This window comes from Haliotis rubra, unplaced genomic scaffold (genome assembly GCF_003918875.1).
Source record: "Haliotis rubra isolate DU_JTF1 unplaced genomic scaffold, ASM391887v1 Scf2067, whole genome shotgun sequence".
NCBI lineage: Eukaryota > Metazoa > Mollusca > Gastropoda > Lepetellida > Haliotidae > Haliotis > Haliotis rubra.
In genome coordinates this window covers 35,628-55,638 of record NW_025766078.1, presented here as the reverse complement: position 1 = coordinate 55,638, position 20,011 = coordinate 35,628, and the positions used below count along the sequence as shown (strand labels likewise).

The following is a 20,011-nucleotide window of genomic DNA, read 5'->3' as shown; positions in this document are numbered from 1 at the left end:
TAGCGGTTAAAGTGTTCTTGTCAAACGTACGACCTTGGGTCACCTATATCAATGACAGTATGAAGGTTCAGAATATCTCTGTATTGGGGTGATATAAGTGACATTATCTTATCTTCATGTAAAATAGGGGCGGTGGGGTAGCCTAGCGGTTAAAGCGTTCGCTTGTCACGACCTTGGGTCACCTATATCAATGACAGTATGAAGGTTCAGAATATCACTGTATTGGGGTGATATAAGTGACATTATCTTTTCTTCATGTAAAATAGGGGCGGTGGGGTAGCCTAGCGGTTAAAGTGTTCGCTTGTCACGACCTTGGGTCACCTATATCAATGACAGTATGAAGGTTCAGAATATCTCTGTATTGGGGTGATATAAGTGACATTATCTTTTCTTCATGTAAAATAGGGGGGTGGGTAGCCTAGCCGGTTAAAGTGTTAAACATTCACGAATCTTTGGGTCACCTATATCAATGACAGTATGAAGGTTCAGAATATCTCTGTATTAAAGTGATATAAGTGACATTATCTTATCTTCATGTAAAATAGGGCTTGGGGTAGCCTGAAGCGGTTAAAGTGTTCGCTTGTCACGACCTTGGGTCACCTATATCAGTGACAGTATGAAGGTTCAGAATATCTCTGTATTGGGGTGATATAAGTGACATTATCTTATCTTCATGTAAAATAGGGGCGGTGGGGTAGCCTAGCGGTTAAAGTGTTCGCTTGTCACGACCTTGGGTCACCTATATCAATGACACTCAGTATGAAGGTTCAGAATATCTCTGTATTGGGGTGATATAAGTGACATTATCTTATCTTCATGTAAAATAGGGCGTGGGTAGCCTAGCGGTTAAAGCGCGTTATTGCTTGTCACGACCTTGGGTCACCTATATCAAATGACAGTATGAAGGTTCAGAATATCTCTGTATTGGGGTGATATAAGTGACATTATCTTTTCTTCATGTAAAATAGGGCGGTGGGGTAGCCTAGCTGTTAAAGCGCTTCATTGTCACGACCTTGGGTCACCTATATCAATGACAGTATGAAGGTTCAGAATATCTCTGTATTGGGGTGATATAAGTGACATTATCTTTTCTTCATGTAAAATAGGGCGGTGGGGTAGCCTAGCGTTAAAGCCGCTCAGCTTGTCACGACCTTGGGTCACCTATATCAATGACAGTATGAAGGTTCAGAATATCTCTGTATTGGGGTGATATAAGTGACATTATCTTATCTTCATGTAAAATAGGGGCGGTGGGTAGCCTAGCGGTTAAAGCGTTCGCTTGTCACGACTTGGGTCACCTATATCAATGACAGTATGAAGGTTCAGAATATCTCTTTATTGGGGTGATATAAGTGACATTATCTTTTCTTCATGTAAAATAGGGGCGGTGGGGTAGCCTAGCGGTTAAAGTGTTCGCTTGTCACGACCTTGGGTCACCTATATCAATGACAGTATGAAGGTTCAGAATATCTCTGTATTGGGGTGATATAAGTGACATTATCTTATCTTCATGTAAAATAGGGGCGGTGGGGTAGCCTAGCGGTTAAAGCGTTCGCTTGTTACGACCTTGGGTCACCTATATCAATGACACTCAGTATGAAGGTTCAGAATATCTCTGTATTGGGGTGATATAAGTGACATTACCTTATCTTCATGTACAATACTTTAATTTAAAAAAATAAATATCACCCGCTGCCACGCTAACCGGTAAACTCTCCGCCAAGAAGCTGTATTGCTAACGATCGTATGATGTCATAGTATAATGCATGCAGTGCACGGAGTTCGAAAAACGTTCGATTAGCTGTTTTTTAGTTCACTGAGTATATATTTATTTTACTGACTTTCACACTGCTTATTTAAACCATGTTATACATTGAATCGTTTTCACACTCAACATAAACTTAATTTACCATTTTTATAGCAGTTGTAAGCTTGTCAGAATATGTTTCACAGATTTTAAAGATCCAGTTGAGAGGCAGACACCATTTTGTTTACATGTCATATAGTCAATAGCAAGCTTATCGATCTTCAAAATAAAATAAAATGATATTTTGTACATTCAACATGGCGGTAAGATAAATATGTTGTAAACATTTCCCTTGGGTTATACGTTTTCCGTACTTTTTATTATGAGCCTACCAGCTCGGGTGACACTGCTACAAAGAGGTGTACATCAGACCGTATTACCCTCGAGAGAAGCATACAACTTACAGTAATCACCTGGTAGTTTCCTGGGACAATGGGATAACAGTTCATTTGTCACGTGGGATCATACTTCAGTTAGAATGGTTTTTGCTGGACTATTGCTAATGTTTGCATTTAGTTTGTTTGTTTCATGGACCTCTTGCTTAAATCTTGCCTTTGTCAGTGTGTGATGGATATAGCAGTAGTGTTTTAGTAAAGTAACTTTGTCTGTACATCAACAGTGTTCCCAGTACTTCATCCTAATCTTGTTGCTGTTTCATCTTCTGATATTGAACATTTTTTGGCTTGCATAATGATTTGTTTGTTCAGGACTATTAATGGCATTAATCTGACAGAATCTCACTTACCTTCCAGACCTGGCTTTTTCACTCCCACACCTTCCATAGAAACACAACAATTCATTATTTGAGTTGCATGTGCTAAAGATTTTCCATTTAATGTGGAAGTTAGGAGAAAGTTCAGGGAATAGTTCATTTGCAGAAGATTGGTTTTTATCGGCTTATTTCATAACCATATTGAAATGTTTTACCTCCTTTATTTGTCCCCGAAGATTACATGAAGGAATTATTCACAGATATCCAGTAATATCTTCACTCAGTTTATTGAATTGAAAGTTAGGAACTATCCAGAACACAGTTATAAAATCATTATTATGAAACCATTATCCTTGTCATTGACAGAGTTAATATATATCAAAATATATTAGTCATAATCCAGTTTTATTGCAAACAAAATTGTACTGCATATAAAAGAACTAATATAATTATATGATTTATTGTTTGAAAATGCTCCCTTGCTTTCTTCAGTTAAATGTGGCAGAACAATCATATAATCAGTGTGGGGCGGTGGGGTAGCTTAGTGGTTAAAGCGTTCGCTCATCATGCTGAAGACCCGGGTTCGATTCCCCACATGGGTACAATGTGTGAAGCCCATTTCTAGTGTCCCCCGCCATGATATTGCTGGAATATTGCTAAAAGCGGCGTAACAGTAAAGTTAGTTACTCACTCACTATAATCAGTGCGAGGAGTTACATGCATTTGACAAGATTCCACCCCAGTCACCCTCCTCTTCCGACCCTTGGTGTATGAGCACAACAAATGTGCTTGCTGGGAAATGTCTGTGACTGGGGACATTTTGGCCTTCCCTACTGTAATTATGTAACAATTTCTTATGTTGTTCCCAGCTGTTTAAACCCAGCTCACTCCTCCGATGTGTCACCCCTCACTCTGTGAAAAGTATAATCTTAAGGAATAATTCAGAAAGATTTATTTTAATATTTTAGATTATATTTTTTTAATTTGATCTGTTTAAAAATGTTTCCACACTTTGAAATGTTTTTAATTACTTCAAAATTTTTTGTGGGATTGCTTAAATAATTTTACTGCCCCTGATATCAGTTTGATAACCCAGTGGTTCAAAGAGTTCGATTTCCTTTGTTCATTGCAATATAAAACGGTTGAAGATCTACAGATGATTTACTAATGAAATTTAAAGCAGAAATATAGTAACTGTGGTTTGTAGTTTGTTTGGGGTTTTTTATGCCGAACTCAGCATTATTCCAGCAATATGGTGGCACTCTGTAGAGGTTTGTAGACTTCTTCGAGATAATGTTTCATTTATATATATATATATGTAGTAATTGATATTACACGTTACATTTGACTTCTTTCTAAATGGCATTGTGTATTCATAGCTTTCAGTTGTGGGAACCTTACTAATTAACACTTATCAGAGGGGTACACAAAGTAAGTGATCTAGACTACCAGTTGTCCGCCTTCCATTTTTGTGGAAGCCGTGGTGGCTGAGTGTGTTAGATCGCTGTCTGTGTGCTGGCGGTTAGGTGCCTGACACTGAGCGTGTGTGTTCAAATTGAGAGTGCTCATCCTAAAACAACTATTTTACTGAGAAAGTGTAATCCCAAACAGGTAACGTATTATCAATCTGACATTGCATGGACAGAATGGAGAAAAGAGTATATTGTGTTGTGATCGAAGTCATGACGTCATCTTTGGTCTGTAATTCATCAATTTGAATGGGACCTTAAAATTATTGTTTGTCCTGATTGTTATCCATATCCTTTCTCGTAGGTTATATCAAAGTGGTTACTGTTGAGACTCAACAGTCCACTCACTTGCGAACACATTGTGATATTACCGAAATACTCTACAAAACTTCTCATTTGTTGTGATGAAAACATTCCAATCCATGTCATATCCTGTGTGAGTGTTGTGTATAACTAGTGTTGTTTTCTATATATTGTTGACATATATTTCAGTGTGATGTTTGAACATTATCACTTGTTACTTGTTGTAAGGTCAGGGCTTGAGAACAGGGCTGTGGACCACCTGCACTAAAAGTATAATTATCATGTTTTGTGATGCACCACTGAGTAAAGGATTATCTAGATGAGAACGTTTCCCAGTCAGGTCTTCCCATTAAAATCACATGAGGCCTACGACAGTCTGTCAGTGCCTACAGTAGCTGAGGCCTACAACAGTCTGTCAGTGCCTACTGTAGCTGAGGCCTACAACAGTCTGTCAGTGCCTACAGTAGCTGAGGCCTACAACAGTCTGTCAGTGCCTACAACAGTCTGTCAGTGCCTACTGTAGCTGAGGCCTACAACAGTCTGTCAGTGCCTACAGTAGCTGAGGCCTACAACAGTCTGTCAGTGCCTACTGTAGCTGAGGCCTACAACAGTCTGTCAGTGCCTACAGTAGCTGAGGCCTACAACAGTCTGTCAGTGCCTACAGTAGCTGGTGGCTACAACAATCTGTCAGGGCCTACTGTAGCTGAGGCCTACAACAGTCTGTCAGTGCCTACAGTAGCTGAGGCCTACAACAGTCTGTCAGTGCCTACAGTAGCTGGTGGCTACAACAATCTGTCAGGGCCTACTGTAGCTGAGGCCTACAACAGTCTGTCAGTGCCTACAGTAGCTGGGGGCTACAACAGTCTGTCAGTGCCTACAGTAGCTGAGGCCGACAACAGTCTGTCAGTGCCTCATCCAGCTGTAGCATGCGATCAACGACAATCTGTCAGTGCCTACTGTAGCTGATGCCTACGATAATTTGTCAGTAGTGATCACATGAGACCTACTACAATCTGTCAATGCCGACTGTTGCTGCTACAGCAGAAGACCTACTACAGTCTGTCAGCGGCCCCAGCTGTCTGTCAGCCCCCCAGTATCTGTAGTGCAGCCTACTACAGTCTGTCAGTGGCCCCAGTATCTGTAGCGTGAGGCCTACTACAGTCTGTCAGCGCCCCAGTATCTGTAGCATGAGGCCAACTAGTCTGTCAGCTGCCCCAGTATCTGTAGCGCGTCTGTCAGCCCAGTATCTGTAGCATGAGGCCAACTAGTCTGTCAGTGGCCCCAGTATCTGTAGCGTGCCGCCTACTACAGTCTGTCAGCGGGCCCAGTATCTGTAGCATGCCGCCTACTACAGTCTGTCAGTGGCCCCAGTATCTGTGAGGCCGACTACAGTCTGTCAGCGCCCCAGTATCTGTAGCGTGAGGCCTACTACAATCTGTCAGCAGCCCCAGTATGTGTAGCGTGAAACCTACTACAGTCTGTCAGCGGCCCCAGTATCTGTAGCGTGAGGCCTACTACAGTCTGTCAGCGGCCCCAGTATCTGTAGCGTGAGGCCTACTACAGTCTGTCAGTGGCCCCAGTATCTGTAGCGTGAAACCTACTACAGTCTGTCAGTGGCCCTAGTATCTGTAGCGTGAAACCTACTACAGTCTGTCAGCGGCCCCAGTATGTGTAGCGTGAGGCCGACTACAGTCTGTCAGCGGCCCCAGTATGTGTAGCGTGAAACCTACTACAGTCTGTCAGTGGCCCCAGTATGTGTAGCGTGAGGCCGACTACAGTCTGTCAGCGGCCCCAGTATCTGTAGCGTGAGGCCGACTACAGTCTGTCAGTGGCCCCAGTATCTGTAGCGTGAAACCTACTACAGTCTGTCAGCGGCCCTAGTATCTGTAGCGTGAAACCTACTACAGTCTGTCAGCGGCCCCAGTATGTGTAGCGTGAGGCCGACTACAGTCTGTCAGTGGCCCCAGTATCTGTAGCGTGAGGCCGACTACAGTCTGTCAGTGGCCCCAGTATCTGTAGCGTGAGGCCAACTACAGTCTGTCAGTGGCCCCAGTATCTGTAGCGTGAAACCTACTACAGTCTGTCAGCGGCCCCAGTATCTGTAGCCTGGGGCCAACTACATTCAGTGCTTCCTGTAGCTAGGATGATGCTGTCAGCATGTTAACGTATTCATCACCATGAAGTGCCTGAGGCACAGTGCACCAAAGAACTGTCAGGTACCTGAAAATTGTGGATGGGCAAAAGGTTGATGGGTAGTCCTTGAAGCTTCATTCAACTGGAAAGCATTTTGTCTGCTAACTGTAGAATCATTAGTGAATGAGTAGCCCACGAAGAGGCAGCACCTGAATCTCAATCTGTCACAAGCCTTATCTTGATCCTGTCCTGGGACTGGTCTCCCTGTGATTCTGTCAGACAAAGTTGGGGATGTAGATGAGCCTCTCAGCAATTAAGGTTTTCAAGTTGTGTTGTAGTTGGTTATTGTGTTGGTTAAGTTTTGAGAGTTCAATAAAATCACAGAAGTGTGATGCTACTGGTGATCAATCAGTCAGGAGTGGTATATGGTCAGTTGTTAGGTGTGTGTGAGTCCAGTAACCTTGAACAAGACGACAGGTACACAGTCTCTCACACTCGCACATCGCAGCATATACCCAGAAAGACTTTGGCAATGAAGTTTTCTTGAAATTGGCTTTTATAAACATTTTTTGTAAAAAATATCATAAATTGCTTTTGTTAAGTCTTCCTATTTTGAGATAAAATATTTATGTCATTGTATTCATATGAATCTTTAAGAAGTTGACCCTTTCCCAACCGGTGATGTGAAATTTGTACATTATCTGTCAGCAGAGTTCATGGGAAAATTTTGTACAACCGATCACCAGTCAGAGACAAGTATGTTAATGCAAGACAAAGTAAGGAAGCCTATAGTGTCTGTTCATGAAGTTGTCATATTCACTGGGTGCCTGAACAAGACAATACAATAATCAGTATTACACAATTGCATCCAAACTATTGTTGAGTGGATGTTGTTGATTGATCAGTTTCGAAACACAATGAATGCAATGTGTCCGATTCACACCTTCTTATGGAAGTGACTATTTTCATACAAGATAAAGTGGAAAAGAGACACTTAGGCCAGACCAATTTTATTTCTCGTTTTACGGATTTTTGTCCTCCGACAACCTAAAGGCAGGAGGGAAATTTTTTTAAAAATAAATGAAGACTAAAAGTATTTTACTTATGGCAATTTATGATAAACACAGTCTAACAATAAATTTTCTTGTAAATTTACATGTTTGCCCAATAAAACATTAGGATTATATTTTTTGAGTGGGGAAAATTAACTTCTTCTTTTTTTCTTATTCTTGAAAAAATATGACAGGCGGATCTGTAAAACAAGAAATAATATTGGTCTGGCCTTAAGACCTATTTTCTTTTCGAAAATTCTATTTTATGACAGATCTCTGAAAGGTATTTTGAATGATGTGTGAAACAGATGGTTGCTGTTAAGAAGCTGGGAAATGTAAGTTTGAGAATTGACATTCTGTGTTGTTGCCAATATGACAGTTGTTTATTGTTGTTAATAAAATGTATGCAGCTAATGTTTTCTTCTGTTGTTTACTTTAACTATTAGGGGTGGGGTTGGGGGAAGAGCTGTCAAGGGAGCAGGTGCCCACAATCTGTCACCTTGTTGCATCATACCCAGATGGATCGAGAGTATTGCTCATGTTATCAACCACAGGTTTATCTGTTCTAGACTCAAGTACTCACTGAACACATGATAGAGCTTTACATTACATATATGTATGGTCGTACAACACTGTCTTGCACTGAGGTGGTGAGGTGAAATGGGGCTTAACTTTAATGTCGAACTTTAATTTTGCTCAACATGCATGCGTGTGTATGTGTGGCTGTTTGTACTAGCCCAGTCTTAAGCTGGTTTTATAATGCTAGCTCACTGAGATACCATGCCGCAGTGAAGCATGAATACCCCCATGTTTGGATTGTAATTGTAATTTTTATTTTTTTGGAGAAGCTTTATATCCATGGCCGGCAAGTACCAGATATTTGCCTCTTATTAACCAGGTATTTCTGAAATGATGTCCTGTAAGATTTAATGGTAATTTATAAAGTATTGTAGCAATGTAACACATGATGAAACTTTGCAAACCCATCGGATGTCATACTTGTGTCGGAGTCAAAACAACTAGGAGGTTTCCGTGCATCTGCAAGGGCGAGAACTCTATGAGATAGAGTATGGTAAGTATACCTTGTCTGTTGAGGGTATACATATTAACGTTCGTCTTGGCATTTCAGTGGGCTTGCACTATGAAACACGGTACAAACCCTATCCAGTACAAGCAGTCAGGGGGGCGGTAAGCCTAGTGGTTAAAGCGTTCGCCCATCACGCCGAAGACCCGGGTTCGATTCCGCACATGAGTACACTGTGTGAAGCCCATTTCTGGTGTCCCCGCCGGGATATTGCTGGGATATTAGTAAAAGTGGCGTTAAACGAAACTCATACACTACAAGCAGCCATGGACACATGCAACTCATTGTACATGCACTTATCATGACATTAATCCCCATGTCAACTCAACCCTACTCGGCTGACTCACCAATGCTTTCAGTAATAGCCCTTGTGCGCGCCACTTCAGAATGTGAGATCTCATTGGCTCATGTGACAACACTGTATCTTGCGAGGGGGTGTGAAGCCCATTTCTGGTGTCCCCCGTCGTGATGTTGCTGGAATATCGTAAAAGCGCGTAAAACCAAAGTTAGTCAGTCAGTCAGTCGGTCTTGCGAGGGGGAGAAATACATCTCTGAGCGGGATAATAAGTAACTTGACACAAAAAGAAAACCCACTGCACATGGTTGTCTAAGTGGGAGAATAAATCTCTTGCACCAAGCTACGAACCAAAAGTCAGCATGTTGTTGAGTCAATGAAAGAAAGGGCACAAATCTGTCTCGGCTCACTCGAACAACTGTTTTCAAACAATGTTCAATTTGTTTTAATTCTTGTACATTAACCTTTTGACACAAGATAAGTTCGTTGTATGACACAATTCTATCTAGATTATGGCTGGTTTTACCCGTTTAGTTGTATACAAAACCACATATACCCCGAGTGAGACTGCTACAACTTACTCTTCCGTGCAAGCTTGCATGCTTCACCGGGATTTACTGGACATGGGTTTGAATCCAAGTGTCTTGTAAACCCTAGCACAATGGCCATGCCTTTCAGTTCTGTTTTTACCTCAATTATCCCAATACTGTTCAGTGCTATCAACCTGAAGTCATCCACTCGCTGGGCGGTGGGGTAGCCTAGTGGTTAAAGCGTTGGCTCGTCATGCCGAAGACCCGGGTTTGAATCCCCACATGGGTACAATGTGTGAAGCCCATTTCTGGTGTCCCCAGCCGTGATGTTGCTGGAATATTGCTAAAAGCGGGGTAAAACCAAACTCAGTCAGTCAGTCATGGATCCGACTCAAGATGAGGTGGTCAGTATGGGGAGATGAGATCCTGACCCCTTTGTTGGACCAGGGTCGCATTATCCTGTATTTGTGGCTCTAAGAATTGTCCTGTTTTGGTTTCTTGAATTACCAGTTTCCATCCAAGTGGTAAGGGTTGGTTCCGTCATTTAAAATCATTTTGGGAGTGACAAAATACGGCAAATTGTTATTGGTTGACATAAAAAGCAACATTCGTGCCAAGTGTGATTTGTCGTGAATTATTGGAAGAGGTGAATTACTGAACATAGTACAACCTACTTCGGTGAACCATCTTTATTCTATGAACAGGAAGTCTGTTGGAACGGTACAGTCTATTATCTGACCTAGTCTAAATGGGTAAATACTGGTCAGACTGTAGGACATCGTCAGACAGTGCCTTGTATAGTGATATCACGACTCCTGTTATATTAGTCCCCACCTCCTGATATAGCATGGAGTTACATCCACATATAGTGCCCAGGTAGCCATATAGCTGCAGTAGGTGCACCAGTCATCACCTCCTGATATAGCATGGAGTTACATCCACATATAGTGCCCAGGTAGCCATATAGCTGCAGAAGGTGCACCAGTCATCACCTCCTGATATAGCATGGAGTTACATCCACATATAGTGCCCAGGTAGCCATATAGCTGCAGAAGGTGCATCAGTCATCACCTCCTGATATAGCATGGAGTTACATCCACATATAGTGCCCAGGTAGCCATATAGCTGCAGAAGGTGCACCAGTCATCACCTGCTGATATAGCATGGAGTTACATCCAGGTAGCCATATGGCTGCAGAAGGTGCACCAGTCATCACCTGCTGATATAGCATGGAGTTACATCCACATATAGTGCCCAGGTAGCCATATAGCTGCAGTAGGTGCACCAGTCATCACCTGCTGATATAGCATGGAGTTACATCCACATATAGTGCCCAGGTAGCCATATAGCTGCAGTAGGTGCACCAGTCATCACCTCCTGATATAGCATGGAGTTACATCCACATATAGTGCCCAGGTAGCCATATAGCTGCAGAAGGTGCACCAGTCATCACCTCCTGATATAGCATGGAGTTACATCCACATATATTGCCCAGGTAGCCATATAGCTGCAGAAGGTGCACCAGTCATCACCTCCTGATACAGCATGGAGTTACATCCACATATAGTGCCCAGGTAGCCATATAGCTGCAGAAGGTGCACCAGTCATCACCTCCTGATATAGCATGGAGTTACATCCACATATAGTGCCCAGGTAGCCATATAGCTGCAGAAGGTGCACCAGTCATCACCTCCTGATACAGCATGGAGTTACATCCACATATAGTGCCCAGGTAGCCATATAGCTGCAGAAGGTGCACCAGTCATCACCTCCTGATATAGCATGGAGTTACATCCACATATAGTGCCCAGGTAGCCATATAGCTGCAGAAGGTGCACCAGTCATCACCTCCTGATATAGCATGGAGTTACATCCACATATAGTGCCCAGTGCCCAGGTAGCCATATAGCTGCAGAAGGTGCACCAGTCATCACCTGCTGATATAGCATGGAGTTACATCCACATATAGTGCCCAGGTAGCCATATAGCTGCAGAAGGTGCACCAGTCATCACCTCCTGATATAGCATGGAGTTACATCCACATATAGTACCCAGGTAGCCATATAGCTGCAGAAGGTGCACCAGTCAGATTTGATAACGTAATCTTCAGTAATCATGTAATGACGACTCGTCAGTCAGGAACGCGTAAGGTGAAGGTCTGTGGCTACTTCTGTACTGTTGTAGTTATCTCACACAGATTACCAATTGAGGTCATGACATCAGTCAGCAATGTTCTTCCGAAAACAACATTCTTCTCCTGAAATGGAACTGTGGTTGGTTCACTCGCCACTTGGATCATTCGTGCGGTAAGTATCTTATCTATGTTGAGGAATTCCGCAGGTGAGCATAGGTTCTTCACTCGTTCACTGAAATCTATGACCTCTTGTCGCCTTCTCTCGGTTGCCCGCAGCTGCTCCTGAACGCCCTTCACTTCTCTCAGATAGTCGTTCTTGATTGTGTTGGTGGCGTTCACCAGCACCGCTTTTCTTGCAAGGACCTTGTCTTCAAGGTGGGAGAAGAGAACGTGAATATCACTCTCAATATTCCGCTTCGACTCTTTAACCCTTTCCTTGTGCGAGTTAAGTCGGGCCTCCAGGTCCTCCATTCTGCTGATGTTTTCAGCGAGCAGGACATTGCGTTTCATGATGTCCTTTCGAACTGCACCATACAGACACCATATTGGACCCAAGTTGTGGCCGTTGTGGTCTGTTGTGGCGCAGGTGCTACACAGGGCAACCTTACACGTCTTGGAACAGCAGAACAGATGTTGCCTAAGTCCATGTTGCGGACAAAGCTTGTCCTCCTTCAGTACCTCGTGTTTCGTGTCAGAAAGCTCTGACAAACACCTCAACTCGTGGGTTATGGTTGCAGCAAATTTGGCATGGTAGGACATGCATGTGTCACACATGTTGCATCTGCAGTCCAGACAGCGATACGTCGCTGTACCGTCATGGGGGCAGTCATCGCACTTCAGCCCACCAAGGTCCTTCGTCTCCTCAATCTCCAACACCTTCATGATGGCGTAGTCCAGAGGCGCAGCTTCATGTGAGATAGGACTCCGGCAGACGGGACACGCAATACCGGGTGATTCATGGGAGAATAGCGTTATCTTTAAGCAATCGGAACACACCGAGTGTAGGCAGCCCAACAACCGTGGTGTTTGGTTCCGTAGGTCGAAAATCTTCCGACATGATGGGCAGTGCATCTCGACAGGTTCACTGGATGCTGTTGACACGGGTTGCTTCAGGAATGTAATGGAAGTTTCATTGTCGGATCCTCGTGCAAGATTGTCATGTGCATCTGCGCTAGCCGCCATTCCGCTGAAAATAGATACGTAGATGTGTTTAGAACTAATAGTAGCAGTCATAATAGTCTGTTTACAGACCCGGAAATAAATGTATCAAATACAGCCCATGTAAGTCTATAATATCTGGCTCGTCTGAAAATGAAGATAGTCTCTAGGTTCATAGGCCCCATATTTACAATCACAGACTCGATGTTGGTGCATAATTTCAGTATTAGTATTAGTATTATTATGTCTACAGATTAAAAATAGTATGCAGCAGAGAGGGTTCGTAAGGCTCATCATCAGCTCAGGGCCCTTGCCCCCTCTACACGCAACCCATACAGCGAATGGGACTTCTCCCAGGGAACACTGCCTAGTCGAACCCCCCCAAGAACTTTCCGGAGAATATGTAGACTCCCCAACACTGTAGCCTTCTGCATTACCCAGAGTGTCAGAAGGGCTGTGCTCCCAATGGCGAACCCGGACACTCTCCTGACATGCGCCAAGAGATCAGGAGGTACCAAACCAAGGGCACCGAGAACAATGGGGAACCTGACGGCAGTGTAATTGTGATGCAAACGAGACATTTCAAAGGCGAGATCCCACATTTAGCATGCTTTTCCTTAAGCCTGACAATCACGTTGCTGTCAAAAAGGGACAGAAAATTCAATGATATGAATACATACCTTGGCTTTATCAATTATTATTATTATTAGTAGTAGTAGTAGTAGTAGTAGTAGTATTGGTGGCGATGATGGTGTGGCGGTGTTGGTTGTAGTGGTAGAACTATTAATGTCAGCACATTGTTCAATCGGTACATGTGAAGACATCGGGGAAGCCTCACTCACTCACTCACTCACTCACTCAATACATGCATACAGTACAATACAGCATAAGATAGGTGAACGAAATAAATGGAAGATATAATTATATAAATTTCCAAACGATATAAATCTCTTACCTTACCTCAGAAAGTGAGAATAATTCACCAAGCTCCGCCGACCACCAACTCCGGTTGCCTGTGGGCGTATCCGTTATTATCCGTTGATAACGAAATGTGACATGTGACATCATATCATTCAGATTACCTCGGCTATTTCCGTCAACATGACCTTCGCAGAACTTTAAAAAAAGCCAGCTGCTGCCCAAAGCGATAAGCGAGCTACGTCTGCCGTAACGGGATTGAAGTTCCAATCGTCTTAAAGCTACAATCACTTTGTGATATGACGTCCGCTGATGGCCATTATATGCCTTATCACAGACGTCATCAAAGTTCAGTCATTAAGCATTATTGACAAATGTAAGCATGAAATTACTTATCTCTACATTCAGCATATTCAAGTATGAGCATCCATTATTCTATCCACGCAAATGGGATGCGATGTCATGAAATGGTGACGGACTCTCATCATCTGATGGATTCATAGTCGCCTCTTCAGACAAGTGTGTGTTGCTGGGGACCTGGGCGCCGTTTCACAAAGCTATAGTAAAGCTACGACTGCCGTACCTCCTATACTGTAACATAGACTTACGACAGTCGTAGCGCTACGATAGCGTTGTGGAAAGGGACCCTGTTCAGAACGTCAGGGATAACGGGCACCTGAACCGAATGTAACAGTCACCAGGGGCGTAGCTACCATATATAACAAAGCCCGGGCTTACACATAATTGTTGCTAAAAAGGTTGGGCAAGCCCTCAATACAATCTAAATATAAAGATTTACAACCAACCTTACATAAAAAATGGCTTGCTGCGCGCCTGGTCACGTAAACTGTGGCTATTATCTGCTATGATTACAAATCGGACTTAGATATCTGACAAAAACTTTATCAGAGGTTTTTGGCATCCAAAAGGTTGTTATCTCAAAGAGCCTTGATCGTGTTTACGAGTCAGTTACTGTATACCGATCCCCTTATAACTGAACCCAGAGTGGACTAGAATCTTGTTCTTGGGAAGTATCGGTCTGGCAGGCTGTTGTCCTTTAATCAACACGGTTATCGGGACAAAATCTGTTCTTTTTAAAATATATTTTCACTTTGCAAAATGGCATGAAAATCATCTAAAAGTTTATATGTATGTATATATTGCATGTTTTGATACCTTCGTATCAGTGCCTTTCCGGTACAAACCTACCTGGTGGTTACGAAAAGATACGAGTCGTGCCGATTGACACACTACCGAGTGATATACGTCTACAAACGTGACGTCACAGCTGTCTGCCTGCACACATCACATCTGCGTGCACACAGGATGTTTTTGTTAATACTCACTGATGTCGAGGAAATCAACCATCAGGAGGGCATACCATCATATTTTCGGCTGAAAATATCACACTGAACTTTCTGTTTGTTTGCTTGCTATTTTATTGCCGCACTCAGCAATATTCCAGCTATATGGCTGCGTTCTGTAAATAATCGAGTCTGGACCAGACAATCAAGTGATCAACATCATGAGCATAGATCTACACATCTGAGATACGATGAAATGTGTCAACAATGTCAGCGAGCCTGACCACCCGTTCCCGTTAGTCGCCTCTTACGACAAGCATGGGTTACTGAAGACCTAATCCACCAGGGTGTTCACGGGTCCCTCTAACTTTCTGTGTGTGACAGACTTAAGTTCGCTGTACTCCTGTTACACCACGAATAGCTGTGATATTGCTGATGTGGCGTAAAGCAATAATCATTCATTCATTCTGTTACTCACAAATTAAGGAATAATTTACTGTTTTAAACATCGAGATAACACAAGACACGGAGTTATGCACGAAGGGGACTTTCAAGAACGACGGGGAACATTTCATAGCGTCTTTGACAAAGTGTATTTAGGTAATCAAAAAAATTCTTTAATGTGAAAAATCAATCAAGTCATATTTTAAGCCTGATCATGCAATAGCACATTGACAGCACTCTGCACCTCATCACAGCAAGATCCAGCACTTCGTTCAATGACATGCTCTTCAAAAGAGGAAACACATGGGCCGAATTTTTACTGCATGTAATGATGTAACCAAGATCACTTTAAAACAATATTGCATTTGTTATCTTCTAAGTTTTGAAGAGTGTACGTTCACAGGTACATTAACGTTCCTTCCTTCCTTCAATCAATGGTACATTCAAAGGCATATTAACTTTCATCACAAGGCGATCCTGCACTTCATTCAATGGTACATTCAAAGACATATTAACTTTCATCACAAGGCGATCCTGCACTTCATTCAATGGTACATTCAAAGACATATTAACTTTCATCACAAGGCGATCCTGCACTTCATTCAATGGTACATTCAAAGACATATTAACTTTCATCACAAGGCGATCCTGCACTTCATTCAATGGTACATTCAAAGACATATTAACTTTCATCACAAGGCGATCCTGCACCTCATTCAATGGTACATTCAAAGACATATTAACTTTCATCACAAGGCGATCCTGCACTTCAATCAATGGTACATTCAAAGACATATTAACTTTCATCACAAGGCGATCCTGCACCTCATTCAATGGTACATTCAAAGACATATTAACTTTCATCACAAGGCGATCCTGCACCTCATTCAATGGTACATTCAAAGACATATTAACTTTCATCACAAGGCGATCCTGCACCTCATTCAATGGTACATTCAAAGACATATTAACTTTCATCACAAGGCGATCCTGCACTTCATTCAATGGTACATTCAAAGACATATTAACTTTCATCACAAGGCGATCCTGCACCTCATTCAATGGTACATTCAAAGACATATTAACTTTCATCACAAGGCGATCCTGCACTTCATTCAATGGTACATTCAAAGACATATTAACTTTCATCACAAGGCGATCCTGCACTTCATTCAATGGTACATTCAAAGACATATTAACTTTCATCACAAGGCGACCCTGCACCTCATTCAATGGTACATTCAAAGACATATTAACTTTCATCACAAGGCGATCCTGCACTTCATTCAATGGTACATTCAAAGACATATTAACTTTCATCACAAGGCGATCCTGCACTTCATTCAATGGTACATTCAAAGACATATTAACTTTCATCACAAGGCGATCCTGCACTTCATTCAATGGTACATTCAAAGACATATTAACTTTCATCACAAGGCGATCCTGCACTTCATTCAATGGTACATTCAAAGACATATTAACTTTCATCACAAGGCGATCCTGCACTTCATTCAATGGTACATTCAAAGACATATTAACTTTCATCACAAGGCGATCCTGCACTTCATTCAATGGTACATTCAAAGACATATTAACTTTCATCACAAGGCGATCCTGCACTTCAATCAATGGTATATTAAAGAGACATATTAACTTTCATCACAAGGCGATCCTGCACTTCATTCAATGGTACATTCAAAGACATATTAACTTTCATCACAAGGCGATCCTGCACCTCATTCAATGGTACATTCAAAGACATATTAACTTTCATCACAAGGCGATCCTGCACTTCATTCAATGGTACATTCAAAGGCATATTAACTTTCATCACAAGGCGATCCTGCACTTCAATCAATGGTACATTCAAAGACATATTAACTTTCATCACAAGGCGATCCTGCACTTCATTCAATGGTACATTCAAAGGCATATTAACTTTCATCCCAAGGCGATCCTGCACTTCATTCAATGGTACATTCAAAGACATATTAACTTTCATCACAAGGCGATCCTGCACTTCATTCAATGGTACATTCAAAGACATATTAACTTTCATCACTAGGCGATCCTGCACTTCAATCAATGGTATATTCAAAGACATATTAACTTTCATCACAAGGCGATCCTGCACTTCATTCAATGGTATATTCAAAGACATATTAACTTTCATCACAAGGCGATCCTGCACTTCATTCAATGGTACATTCAAAGGCATATTAACTTTCATCACTAGGCGATCCTGCACTTCATTCAATGGTATATTCAAAGACATATTAACTTTCATCACAAGGCGACCCTGCACTTCATTCAATGGTACATTCAAAGACATATTAACTTTCATCACAAGGCGATCCTGCACTTCATTCAATGGTACATTCAAAGACATATTAACTTTCATCACAAGGCGATCCTGCACTTCATTCAATGGTACATTCAAAGACATATTAACTTTCATCACAAGGCGATCCTGCACTTCATTCAATGGTACATTCAAAGACATATTAACTTTCATCACAAGGCGATCCTGCACTTCATTCAATGGTACATTCAAAGACACACTAACTTTCATCACAAGGCGATCCTGCACCTCATTCAATGGTACATTCAAAGACATATTAACTTTCATCACAAGGGCGATCCTGCACCTCATTCAATGGTACATTCAAAGACATATTAACTTTCATCACAAGGCGATCCTGCACTTCATTCAATGGTACATTCAAAGACATATTAACTTTCATCACAAGGCGATCTTGCACTTCATTCAATGGTACATTCAAAGACATATTAACTTTCATCACAAGGCGATCCTGCACCTCATTCAATGGTACATTCAAAGACATATTAACTTTCATCACAAGGCGATCCTGCACTTCAATCAATGGTACATTCAAAGACATATTAACTTTCATCACAAGGCGATCCTGCACCTCATTCAATGGTACATTCAAAGACATATTAACTTTCATCACAAGGCGATCCTGCACCTCATTCAATGGTACATTCAAAGACATATTAACTTTCATCACAAGGCGATCCTGCACCTCATTCAATGGTACATTCAAAGACATATTAACTTTCATCACAAGGCGATCCTGCACTTCATTCAATGGTACATTCAAAGACATATTAACTTTCATCACAAGGCGACCCTGCACCTCATTCAATGGTACATTCAAAGACATATTAACTTTCATCACAAGGCGATCCTGCACTTCATTCAATGGTACATTCAAAGACATATTAACTTTCATCACAAGGCGACCCTGCACCTCATTCAATGGTACATTCAAAGACATATTAACTTTCATCACAAGGCGATCCTGCACCTCATTCAATGGTACATTCAAAGACATATTAACTTTCATCACAAGGCGACACTGCACTTCATTCAATGGTACATTCAAAGACATATTAACTTTCATCACAAGGCGATCCTGCACTTCATTCAATGGTACATTCAAAGACATATTAACTTTCATCACAAGGCGATCCTGCACTTCAATCAATGGTATATTAAGAGACATATTAACTTTCATCACAAGGCGATCCTGCACTTCATTCAATGGTACATTCAAAGACATATTAACTTTCATCACAAGGCGATCCTGCACTTCATTCAATGGTACATTCAAAGACATATTAACTTTCATCACAAGGCGATCCTGCACTTCATTCAATGGTACATTCAAAGGCATATTAACTTTCATCACAAGGCGATCCTGCACTTCAATCAATGGTACATTCAAAGACATATTAACTTTCATCACAAGGCGATCCTGCACTTCCTTCAATGGTACATTCAAAGGCATATTAACTTTCATCCCAAGGCGATCCTGCACTTCATTCAATGGTACATTCAAAGACATATTAACTTTCATCACAAGGCGATCCTGCACCTCATTCAATGGTACATTCAAAGGCATATTAACTTTCATCACTAGGCGAACCTGCACTTCAATCAATGGTATATTCAAAGACATATTAACTTTCATCACAAGGCGATCCTGCACTTCATTCAATGGTATATTCAAAGACATATTAACTTTCATCACAAGGCGATCCTGCACTTCATTCAATGGTACATTCAAAGGCATATTAACTTTCATCACTAGGCGATCCTGCACTTCATTCAATGGTATATTCAAAGACATATTAACTTTCATCACAAGGCGACCCTGCACTTCATTCAATGGTACATTCAAAGACATATTAACTTTCATCACAAGGCGATCCTGCACTTCATTCAATGGTACATTCAAAGACATATTAACTTTCATCACAAGGCGATCCTGCACTTCATTCAATGGTACATTCAAAGACATATTAACTTTCATCACAAGGCGATCCTGCACTTCATTCAATGGTACATTCAAAGACATATTAACTTTCATCACAAGGCGATCCTGCACTTCATTCAATGGTACATTCAAAGACATATTAACTTTCATCACAAGGCGATCCTGCACTTCATTCAATGGTACATTCAAAGACATATTAACTTTCATCACAAGGCGATCCTGCACTTCATTCAATGGTACATTCAAAGACATATTAACTTTCATCACAAGGCGATCCTGCACTTCATTCAATGGTACATTCAAAGACATATTAACTTTCATCACAAGGCGATCCTGCACTTCATTCAATGGTACATTCAAA

At 41.7% G+C, this 20,011-nt stretch overlaps 1 protein-coding gene and 1 long non-coding RNA gene across 2 annotated transcripts; both read right to left on the bottom strand.

Annotated features, from left to right (window-relative positions):
* Nucleotides 1–10,055: 10,055 nt before the first annotated feature.
* Nucleotides 10,056–11,267, bottom strand: LOC124276164. Its single transcript, XR_006898434.1, has 2 exons — nt 10,602–11,267; nt 10,056–10,535 (listed from the first exon to the last, which is right to left on the bottom strand). It is a non-coding gene; the product is annotated as an uncharacterized LOC124276164 (long non-coding RNA).
* A 13-nt stretch (nt 11,268–11,280) lies between these two features.
* On the bottom strand, nt 11,281–13,708 carry LOC124276163 (tripartite motif-containing protein 45-like). Its single transcript, XM_046711829.1, has 2 exons — nt 13,633–13,708; nt 11,281–12,705 (listed from the first exon to the last, which is right to left on the bottom strand). Exon 2 carries the CDS (start codon nt 12,699–12,701, stop codon nt 11,550–11,552), a length of 1,152 nt encoding a protein of 383 aa, XP_046567785.1. The 5' UTR covers nt 12,702–12,705; nt 13,633–13,708; the 3' UTR covers nt 11,281–11,549.
* Between the last annotated feature and the right edge of the window lie 6,303 nt (nt 13,709–20,011).